Source organism: Eptatretus burgeri, chromosome 9 (genome assembly GCF_056783735.1).
Source record: "Eptatretus burgeri isolate ZD-2024b chromosome 9, Ebu_testis_v1, whole genome shotgun sequence".
In the NCBI taxonomy this organism is placed as follows: Eukaryota; Metazoa; Chordata; class Myxini; order Myxiniformes; family Myxinidae; genus Eptatretus; species Eptatretus burgeri.
Genome location: NC_140969.1, coordinates 80,452,974 through 80,465,133, shown reverse-complemented (window position 1 = coordinate 80,465,133; position 12,160 = coordinate 80,452,974). Strand labels below are relative to the sequence as shown.

The 12,160-nt window shown below is 43.5% G+C and overlaps 1 protein-coding gene across 1 annotated transcript in view; it reads right to left on the bottom strand.

The window, feature by feature from the left end:
• RIOK1 (RIO kinase 1) overlaps positions 1–12,160 on the bottom strand; it is a 98,817-nt gene that overhangs the window by 67,433 nt on the left and 19,224 nt on the right. The window contains exons 5-11 of the mRNA XM_085895742.1: positions 9,195–9,264; positions 8,941–8,986; positions 8,656–8,748; positions 6,445–6,557; positions 5,130–5,210; positions 4,937–5,023; positions 4,659–4,796 (exon numbers count right to left, since the gene is read on the bottom strand). Of these exons, the coding sequence (XP_085751868.1) occupies positions 4,659–4,796; positions 4,937–5,023; positions 5,130–5,210; positions 6,445–6,557; positions 8,656–8,748; positions 8,941–8,986; positions 9,195–9,264 (628 nt within the window). The remainder of the gene's footprint in view (positions 1–4,658; positions 4,797–4,936; positions 5,024–5,129; positions 5,211–6,444; positions 6,558–8,655; positions 8,749–8,940; positions 8,987–9,194; positions 9,265–12,160) is intronic.

Below are 12,160 nucleotides of genomic sequence, written 5' to 3'. Positions count from 1 at the left end.
ATTGACACTCCAACCACCCGCATGTCCGCCCTCACCGCATCCATGAACCTCTTCTTTGGCCTTCCTCTTCTCCTCCTGCCTGGCGGCTCCATCCTCAGCATCCTTGGCCCAATAGACTCTGCTTCCCTCCTGTGCACCTGTCCAAACAATCTCAATCTCGCCTCTCTCACTTTGTCTCCAAACCGTCCTACCTGCGCTGTCCCTCTAATATACTCATTTCTAATCCTGTCCATCCTCGTCACTCCCAACGAGAATCGCAGCATCTTTAACTCTGCCACCTCCAGCTCCGCTTCCTGTCCTTTTGTTAGCACCACCGCCTCCAAACCATACAACATAGCTAGTCTCACTACCGTCTTATATACTTTCCCCTTCACTCTTGCAGCTACCCTTCTGTCACAAATCACTCCTGAAACTCTTCTCCACCCACTCCATCCTGCCTGCACTCTCTTTTTCACTTTTCTACCACACCCTCCGTAACTTTGGACAGTTGATCCCAAGTATTTAAACCCATCTACCTTCCCCACCTCAACTCCTTGCAACTGCACCATACCACCACCCTCCCTCTCATTTACGCACATGAACTCCGTCTTACTCCTACTGACTATCATTCCCCTTCTCCCCAGTGCGTACCTCCACCTCTCGAGGCTCGCCTCAGCCAGCTCCCGACTCTCGACAGATCATGATGTCATACGCGAACATCATAGTCCATGGAGACTCCAGTCTGATCTCGTCCGTCAACCTGTCCATCACCATTGCAAACAGGAAAGGGCTCAGAGTTGATCCTTGGTGCAATCCCACTATAACCTTAAACTGGTCGGTCATTCCTACCGCACAACTCACCGCTGTCACATTGTCCTCATACATATCCTGCACGATCCTCACATACTTCTCCAACACTCCCGACTTCCTCATACAATGCCACAACTCCTCTCTTGGCACCCGATCATAAGCTTTCTCTAAATCCACAAACACACAATGCAACTCCTTCTGGCCTTCCCTTTACTTCTCCATCAACATTCTCAAAGCAAACATCGCATCAGTGGTGCTCTTTCCTGGCATAAACCCATATTGCTGCTCACAGATCGTCACCTCTCCTCTCAACCAAGCTTCCACTACTCTTTCCCACAACCTCATGGTGTGGCTTAACAACTTTATCCCTCTGTAATTTCCACAGCTCTGCACATCACCCTTGTTCTTGCAAATCGGAACCAGTACACTTAATCTCCACTCCTCCGGCATTCTCACTTTCCAAGATTTATTAAACAACCTGGTTAACAACCCCACTGCCATCTCTCCGAAGCACTTCTAAGCCTCCATTGGTATACCATCTAGGCCAACCACCTTTCCACTTTTCATCCTCTTCATAGCAGTCCTCACTTCATCCTTACTGATCCACCCCACTTCCTGATTCACTATCTCCACCTCTTCCAACCTTCTCACTCTCATTTTATTCATTCATCAGCTCCTCAAAGTACTCCATCCACCTTCTCACTCATCAGCACATTCCCATTTGCGACCTTTATCACCCTAACCTGCAGCACATCCTTCCCAGCTCGGTCCCTCTGTCTTGCCAATCGGTATAAATCCTTTTCCCCTTCCTTTGTATCCAACTTCTCATGCAGCTCGGCATATGCCTTTTTCTTAGCCTTTGCCACCTCTCTCTTTGCCTTTCGCCACCACTCCTTGTACTCCTGCCTACTTTCTTCATCTCTCTGACTATCCCACTTCTTTTTTGCTAACCCCTTCTCCTCATTCTTTCCTGTACTTCCTCGTTCCACCACCAAATCTCCTTATCTTCCTTCTTCTGTCCAGATGTCACACCAAGTACCTTCCTCGCTATCTCCCTCACCACTTCTGCTGTAGTTGCCCAATCATCCCACCCATCTTTACCACCATCCAACACCTGTCTCGCCTCCTCCCTAAATTCCACGCAACAGTCTTCCTCCTTCAGCTTCCACCATCTGGTCCTTGGTTCAGCCCTCACTCTCTTCCTCAACCTCACCTCCAATCGATGCTGTCGAGCTACACTCTCCCCTGCCACCACCTTACATTCTCTAATCTCTTTCAGGTTGCATGTCCTGCTTAAGATGTAATCCACCTGTGTGCACTTTCCTCCACTCTTGTATGTCACCCTGTGTTCCTCCTTCTTCTTGAAATACATATTTACCACTGCCATTTCCATTCTTTTTGCAAACTCTACCACCATTTGCCCTTCCACATTTCTCTTGTTGAGACCGTACCGACCCATCACCTCCTCATCCTCTTTATTCCCTTCCCCAACATGCCCATTGAAATCTGCTCCAATCACCACTCTTTCATCCTTGGATACACTCTCCACCACTTCATCTCACTCACTCCAGAGATCTTCTTTATACTCCATCTCACACCCCATATGCGGGGCATATGCACTGATGACATTCATCATCACCCCTTCAATTTCCAACTTCACACTCATCACTCAGTCAGACACTCTCCTCACCTCCAATACCCTCTTGACATAATCTTCCTTCAGGATTACCCCAACACCATTTCTCCTCCCATCCACACCATGGTAGAACAGTTTGAAAGCACCTCCAATGCTCTGAGCCTTGCTCCCCACCCACTTGGTCTCTTGTACACACAGTATGTCCACCTTTCTTCTCTCAATCATATCAGCCAACTCTCACCCTTTGCCAGTCATCGTCCCAATATTCAGTACCAACTCTCACCTCCACACTTCTACTCTTCCCCCTCTCGCACTGCCTCCGGACTCGCCTTCCCAGTCTCCTTCTCCTCCTTCGCCCAGCAGTAGCACAATTTCCACTGGTACCCTGCTGACCACCGGTACCGGTGGCGGTCGTTAGTCACCGGGCCTCGACCGATCCGGTATGGAAATTCGTTTTGTTGTCCGCATAATGATTTGGCATAGGTTTTTATGCCGGATGCCTTTCCTGACGCAACCTTGGTCGCCTCTTATGACACACAGGGATCTCCTGTCGCAGTCAACATGTGGCCCTAAATGGAGTTCTTTCATCCCTTCTTCCTGTCCAGGCTGGAGTTCCTCAAGGCAGCGTTCTGAGCCCTGTTCTTTTTCTGGTTTCCATCAACGATCTCTCTGACCCTCTGGAAAATCCTCTTTATCTCTCTGCTGATGAATCCACCCTCTTCCATACCATCTGTCATTCCTCAGATCAGCAAGCAGCAACTTCTTCCCTCACTGCAGATCTGGGTAAAATCACAAACTGGTCCAACACGTGGAAGATGTCTTTCAATCCGGACAAAATCTCACACTCTCACTTTGTCTCTCCGAAAGGACCATTTGGAACCCCCCTCCCATCGACTTTCTCAACAATCCTCTGGAAGAAGTCCTTTTTTTCCAGCTTCTGGGTCTCACTATCTGCAATGATCTTTCCTGGGAAATCCACATTTCCAACCTGGCCTCCAATGCCAGTCGCCGACTTGGAATCCTCCGTCGTGCAAAGTCCTTCCTCGGCCCACCTGAACTCCTGACTACATACAAAGCTTTCGTCCGCAGCCTGATGGAGTACTGCTCTCCCCTCTGGGCTGGTGCTCCTGCCTCCCACATTTCTCGGCTTCACGCTGTGGAAACCAAGGCATTTCAGATCATTGGCATCTCCTGCGATGAGGCTGAGTCTTTGGGCCTCTCACTCTCTCACCTCAAACAGGTCGGTGGTCTTTCTGTCTTCTGCTGTCTCCTCTCCGGTCTTGCCCCCCGCTTTGTCTGCGATTTGTCCCCACCATATTTCCGCAGGGTGCTCAAGGTCTGCCACCAACCCCCTTCTGGTAAAACTACCAAAATCACGAATCACTGCTCACCTTCACTCTTTCATTCCTCTTTTTCTCCACCTTTGGAATAAACTCCCTCACTCTGTTCAATACCATTCTTCCCTCCAGGCTTTCAAAACAGCAGTTCACCACCACCTCTTATCCTCCCCTATCCAATTCCTCGAACTTTTCTCCCCCCCGTTAATCCACACCAATCCCACCTCTTTCAAATTCCCTGCTTTGCTTCCTGAAAGTCCCTGTAATATCCATCTTGTATACCCCACGTTTCCCGCCCTATCCCTCCCCCTTCCACAGATCTCCGACTGTCTGTCCCCCACTGTTTAATCCTTCCCACTCCTGCTCCTCTTGTCTCATGCCCTCCTCGCTGTGTGTTGTGTGTTAGCTCTCATACGAGCCTCGACAAGGTATACAAATAAAAGCATACTAAGGAGACTCCAAGGTGGTGCACGAGTGAAAATTGGGTGTTTGCATTTATTTAAACACCCCTTTTGAAGATAATTAATTGCCTTATTCAATTATCATTTATGAATGCTCATCCTTGGTCAGTCTGCTCTCCCTCGCTGGGGTCTTAATTCACCATTTTTGGGGCCTGCCGAACAATGCCTTGGCTTAGAAAAGGGCGCAACGGTTTCTTAACGGTAAAGTTTTTCTTTCACTTTCCTCACTCACATCATCGAATGCCTGATCATCATACATACGAATCGCTGGATCCATTGCAATGCTTATAAACGCCTGATAAGAGACCAGCGTTCGTGGCTTTATTTCATTTCCAAACATGCCATAACCTCCACAGTCTCTCAAACCAGGCCGAATTACAAAATTTAAGCTCTAGAATTTGGTGACTTCGTTAGCGGAGGCATAAAAATACTTACAGGAGGTTAAACTCGCTGAGATCTGCATGCACCAATCTTGCGTCATGGAACATGATGCGCATGTTCTGGATAAGCTGCATGTACAGCTCACGTGCCTTGCTCTCTGACAGTGCAACATTCTTGAGCAGTGGTGCTGGCCTGCATTCAAGCATGAACAGCCACACTTGAATAATTAAATATCAACAGCATTACTTGTACTCTAAGAGAAACAAAGTACAAACCTTTTGAGTTAAATATTTTTAAAATAGAGTATTATAAGAAACATCAATGACACTTACATGTCCTCCTTGCCAATGAAACTCATCACGAGCACGTGGCTTCTCAACATTATAGGCTCTGGGCATGGGAGCCCTGCCTGATTCAACCTTAAGTGAACAACAAAAGATTGGTATTCCAATAGAATAAGCTATTCATTGTCCATATTAAAACACAATCATAGAAAAGTGAGCAAGAAGGAAAACATTTCCTTACCGAGCAAGATTTCTCATTTCCTTCTCGGCCCAAGTTCGAACCAACTTACGGGGATTGCTTTTACAATATCCCCGCCGAAACCTGCAGCCAAGAAAAAAAATAAAAATAAAAACAGGATTTACCAGACTCAGTGGCGTAATGGTTCGTGTCCGCTCTGAGTGTGGGAAGTCAGCGGTACGAACCTCGACGAAGAGTAGGGGTCAGTAACTACTGGCACTGTGCCACGTGTACAGTCAAAAATCATGTCATCTCCCAAACCTTGCAGGAGAGGGGGATGTTTTTCTGTTTTTTTTTTTTTTAACGACAATGACCTGACCCTGGGTATCCCCAGCATGTATGCAAAATGCGGTGGATATTGGCCTAACCATTTTTGATTCTATAATTATCAGACAACATACACACAGAAAATTGCCTTCTTTTATACAGTTGGATAGGATTAGAAGTCCCCGAAGAAAAAAAATTACATCAACCATTCTACTTAAACAAAGCAAAACATCAAAACAAGATGAACAATATTCTCATTTTTATAACAACACAAACAAAATTGTCAATAATTCTACTTTGCTTTGGAATTGATTTTCATTGCAATTACAACTGTTTCAACAAGCCAGCCAATGGTAAATTTGCAAAACCACAAAAAGTAAGCAATGTCATCTATTCCAATCATTCCACCAAACAAAACTTTATCAACATTCCCAATAAAAAAACAAAAATACAATCAATAGGCACATTAGAAAAAAACAAAACAATAATGAGCAAAAGATTAAAACAAACATGAACACAGCCGTGGAATTTGCAATCACTTCAAAAATAAAGCAGAGATATTGATGTCGTGAATTAGAAGATGTTGAAAGACAAGAAAGCAAATTTTTCAGCTCTTGAGGTGTATTCACACACAGGATTTACTTCAGAGTAACTGAGCAAGCCTTAAGTTTTGAAAGTTGAGTTCTGTGTGAACTCAAACCAGCACATTGCAAATCAATGCATATAGGACCTTGGATTAGTGCTGTGTTCACACAGCCTTACAACAATTATATTCAGTGTAACTCGATATCCAAGGACACAGCCTATCGACAGACATCACAGCAATAGTCATCCAGTGATCCGTAGCCATGCCTTCTCAGAACACTAACGAGTTACTCCAGGATAGTACTGCCTGGCCCACGCAAAATGTTTTGACTTGAATACAAAAACATTACCGTGGATCAAAATTATTGGGAATTAGTATGGAAAAGTTACAACAGATCAGCTGTGTGACTCAAGCACAGAAAAGTCAAAACAACAGCAAGTATCATAAAAGTGCAAAATGACCAACCTGAATTCTCCAGAAACATATTTATCCCGATCACGAAAAACAAGGATGGAGGTTTTGTAAATTTTCACTGCAAAAGTCTGCTTTGATCCACATGAAGCATGGTACACATTAGCCTGCAACACAGGTGGCAAATGAAGGAGAGAGAAATGGAAATAATTACAAAAACAAACACGAGACATTTTCATAAGAAAAAAAAAATCTCAGTGGTAATACCAAGGAATGAGCAGCAAAGCAATGGCATCAGTTTTAACAACAAAGCAAAATTTATGTTTGCGTGCAACTAACACACACACACGGCAAAGTAAAGCACGCCTACAAAATAGTAATATTTGAAAAAATAAAAATTAAATTAAAAAAAGAATAAATAAATCAATTTCAAATTTTCTTGCAAACAAACGAAAGAACGCTCCATCCACAATCTGTATTTTCCATTCATCAAGAGACCAGGGCAATTTTGCACACTGAGCATGTAAAACACAGCAGGGATATAAACTTGAAGAAAAAAAAAATTAATAATAATAATAATAATAATAATAATAACTTTCACATGCTCAAGGTTTGGAAGTGGTAATGATACAGTTGCATACTTCCATTGGCGGACTGTGTTACAATGGCCTGTAGAAGATTTACTGAAGCCGAAACATGGGGAATTATTGGGATAAACAATGCTGGTATGTCCCACAGTGAAAATGGACATTAACTTATCTTCCATTGGATCGGCAGCAGATTGGTCCAAAAACATGAACAAATCAATGGTGTTAAAGACAGGCCTTGATGAATATGATAAAGTGTGGGCTCTAACAGAGAAGATACAGTTCTGCTTGTTGCAAAAGGAATACATCTGAACATCCTGAACATAGTTTTGTGGTACGAATGGAATCTTCCTCAGACGTTATCCAACCGAGATTGAGAACGGTCCAGGACGGGGTTCGTGCTACAGGTTACAAGACCAGCAGACATCCACTTTTCACCCCAGAACAAAAAGTAGTATACTTGGCATGGTGCCGGCACATCAACACTAGAATCTTGGATCCTGGAATAAGATAAGATCCAGTGGTCTGACGAGATCCAATTTCTCCTGCATGCAACTGATGGTAGAACTTACGTTTGGCAGTAACACAACACAACCTGCACATCCAAGGACATTGTAGAGTCTATCTCGATTGGTAGCTGATCCTTTATGATATGATGGTTGCCTGTCATAAGATTGAAACTTGACATTGTCAATGTACAGGGTAGCTCGACAGACAAAACGCACAGTAGGGAGATTTTGGATCAGGTTGTTGTCATTTTACATTTTGACAACCACCCACTTATCATAAAACTTGCATTCATTGGTGAAAATGCCAAAACCCATTGCTCTTGTGCAGTTAATGACTTCTTGCAATACGATGCAGTCACAGCATTGCTGTAGCTAGCAAGGAGTCCTGATTTTAATCCAATAGAGCACGTTTGGTACATTCTTGAGCTTAGAATTTAAGAAAAATTGCCCCTACTGTGCATACTCTGGCACAGTTAGATGGTGCTTTGCACCAGGATTCTCTCTGGCGGCTTCTTCTGGTGGGTGAGGAGGGGGGGGGGGGTTGTGGAGGTCATTCGCTCTAATGGTGCTTACACACATTATTGACCTATTGAGATATTCATTTAATTGTCACATCATTAGATGTTATTATTGACTTGTCTCAAGCCCAACATCACAGAGTGTTGCCAGGAGTCCCATTATAAAGTCAATGCGTTTTTAGGTGCAAAACAGTGCCGTTACAACCATGCTCATTTTGTGATAAAAAAAAATATATCAAAATCTCTGAATTTGTCTCGTCATGTTAAATATACACAAGTTACTTTTCCAACGTATGGTTTTATTGTTAATAAACAGTACAGTTTCTGAATAATTTACTCAATTATTGCTGTGATCCAAGAAAAAGTAGCCTGTGATCAACTTATTTTCATGTGCATGTACTGTATATAAAATTCTGCCATTTCCCAACATGCATCAAGTTAATTCATGCTTTGGACTTGCATTTTAATTTTGACATTTAAAAGATCAAAAAAACAGATGGTTTTTGAAAGTCTATTTCTCAATACTGTACAAGTATAGTCAGAAAACAAAGTCCAAAATTCTCAATTTGCGAGTTGGTCAACACAATCACAAGTCATATCATAACAATTTACAATAAATAAATATTTAATAATTTTTTTTTAAAATCGTACCTCCTTGCCAGTACTGATACAGCCATTTATCTCGGAAAAGACTTTCCGGTTGAGCATCTTAAATAGGATCATTCGTGTACGAGGGTCCAGTACCTGCCAGCAATAGACAAAATCATAAGAAATTGCTCAGCGACAGCTCATATCCTCCAGGAAACTCAACTGTCGCATGCAAACCAGGCATTGAGGCAAGCATAAAATTGATCAATGCAGAACGAGGATGTCATTACAGACTATAGTTTTTCTTGGGAAGAAGCAAAGTTTTAGATTTTCAAAAGTGCACTGTACCTGCTCAACAGTAGCCCTGTCAGCCTTGTCTTTAATGCGACACCGACTAACAAACAAACAAACAAAGCGCACAAAAAAAAAAAAAAATTAATGGCAAAAAGGCTTGCATCGTTTCAACATACGAGAACATTTCCATGTTAAAGCATCTAAAAGGATACGAGTAACGCAGGCACAAACTTGAATACAATTTGAAACAAGTTTATTCACATCACCACTGTTTTCAAAGTTTTTACCCAGATTAAGCAAACACATACATGTCAGTCTGTTGATGCCATGACAGCTCATGGACCTTGTTCATCACATTATCCCTTAGATTCAGTTTGTCTGCAAAAGACAACAGGAGAGATCAATTAAAAAAAAAAAAAATTAAACCACCATATGTCCGATTAAAAAGAGCAGAGATTGCAGACCCTTGCCAGGACCTGTTTAGTGTGGTGTATTTTGTGTGGCGTTTGCATACTGGTGTGTTACGTAATTAATAACAGACACAATTAGAACTGCCACTTTATAACTGCTGGCAGTGATAACCGGGTACCAAGACATCCCGCTTTTATGGAACCCCGCTTTGATTGGACACTTGACCCTGACCCATGCCGTTTTTTATTATTCAATTGCATTTAGAATGGGATCAAAATAAATTCAAATCAAATGGAAGACCAAATCAGTAGTCCTGCACTGGAGTCATCAGGAGCCCAAATAAGCAAAAAAGCAAAGATGAAGTCATCAGGAGGAACCTGGCGAGGATTCAAATTTCAGCCACGACTCCTCTACCCTCAAACACATCCAGGAACAGCCAAGTGAGCCTTATTCAAAAAAAAAAAATCAAAAAGAACCCAGATCAAAAAAAATTTCAACAATTCTGGCTGCCAGAACATGCATCCAATGAAGTTGGAGTTTAAAACCTGGATTCCCCATCACGACTAGATCAAAAATGTGAAATTTCACATCGATTAAGCGGTTCCAGAGAAAACATTAATTAGTTTTTTATTTGTATACCTTGTAAAGGCTCGCATGAGAGCCAACACACAACACACAGCAAGGGGGGCATCAGAGAAGAGGGGTGGGTGGGAAGGTCAAAACAGTGGGGAACAGAGACATTAGGAGATCGGTGGAAGGGAGAGGGATGGGGCGGGGAACATGGGGTAAACAAGATGGACATTACAGGGACTTTCAGGAAGGAAAGCAGGGAACTTGAAGGAGGTGGGTTTGGGGTGGATTAACAAGGGTACAAAAGATCGAGGATTTGGATGGGGGACGATAAGAGGTGGTGGTGAACAGCTGTTTTGAAGGCCTGGAGGGAAGAATGGGATTGAATAGAGTGGGGGAGTTTATTCCAAAGGTGGGGAAAAAGAAGAATGAAAGAGTGAAGGTGAGCAGTGATTCGTGATTTTGTCATTTCACCAGAAGGGGGTTGTTGGCGGACCTTGAGCACCCTGCAGAAATATGGTGGGGAGTAATCGCAGACAGTGCAGGAGGGGGCGAGACCGAAGAGGAGACGGTAGAAGACAGAAAGACCACCAACCTGCCTGCGGTGAGAGAGTGAGAGGCCCCAAGTCTCAGCTTCAACGTGGGAGATGCCAATGATCCTAAATGCCTTGGTTTCCACAGCGCGAAGCCGAGAAAGGTGGGAAGCAGGAGCACCATCCCAGAGGGGAGAGCAGTACTCCATCAGGCTGCGGACGAAAGCTTTGTATGTGGTCAGGAGTTCAGGTGGGCCGAGGAAGGACTTTGCACGATGGAGGATTCCCAGTCGGCGACTGGCATTGGAGGCCAGGTTGGAAATGTGGATTTCCCAGGAAAGATCATGGCAGATAGTGAGACCCAGAAGCTGGAAAAAAAGGACTTCTTCTGGAGGATTGTTGAGAAAGTCGATGGGAGGGGGGTTCCAAATGGTCCTTTCGGAGAGACAAAGTGAGAGTGTGAGATTTGTCTGGATTGAAAGAAATGTTCCACGTGTTGGACCAGTTTGTGATTTTACCCAGATCTACAGTGAGCGAATAAGCTGCTGCTTGCCGGTCTGAGGGATGACAGATAGTATGGCAGACGGTGGAGTCATCAGCAGAGAGATAGAGGATTTTCCAGAGAGACTGAGAGATCGTTGATGAAAACCAGAAAAAGAACAGGGCCCAAAAGGCTGCCTTGAACAACTTCAGCCTGGACAGGAAGAGGGGATGAAAGAACTCCATTTAGGAACACACATTGACTGCGACAGGAGAGGAAGTCTGAGAGCCATGAGTGGAGATGACTGGATATCTCAGGAAGAGAGTTTGGTGTGCAGGGCAGGGTGTCAAACCATGTCAAAAGCATGCGATATGTCCAGGGATATGGCTCTGATTTCATGTCCAGCATTGAGGACCTCCATCCATTGTTGGGAGAGCAGAGGCAGCATATCCAGGGTAGAGTGACCTGGTCTGAAACCAAATTGATGATCGGAAATCAAGCCATTTGAGAAGAGGAAGGATTTCATACATTGTTGTAATATTTTTCTTCAATCCAATATGGTTGCCAAACCATGTGACCTGTCAGTTACTCCTTAACAAACTTGTACACCCAAGGCTTGGGGGGAACATCTGTGTGAAGTTTCCCCTCGATCTGTCCAGCTGTTCTGGAGAAGATTTTTTATAATTTTTGGGGTAAATCCAATATGGCTACCAAACCATGTGACCTATGACATCATATTTGTGAACCTTTTGTTCCTCATGGATAGATGGTCATATGTGTAAAGTTTTGGCTTGATCTGTTCTGCCACTTGAGAAGATTTATGAAGGTTTTTTTCATTTGTTTTTTTTAAACAATATGGCTGCCGAATCAAGTGACTGATGACGTAATCAATTTTTTTTCTGTGGACAATTTTATCCTGAGATGACCCTCAAAAATTTTCATACTGATCAGATGTAGCGTTATACATATGCAATTATGACATCATAACGAAGGCACCCATGATGTCATTAAAAAAAAAAATCACACTTACTCCCCATGAGTACTTGCTATGTGCCAAGTTTCAATTATTTTCTTGGTGTGGTTTCAGAGATACAGAGGTTCAAAGTTTTTCCATTTTTCCAACATGACTACCACATCATGTGACCTTTGACGTCATAATTATCATTACAACATTCTACATGAATATTCGCTCCTCTGGTGAAAATTTCGTCTCAATCTGACAAGTGGTTGCGGAGAAAAACACAAACGTTCTGTGCGGGCAAACGAACAAACAAACGGA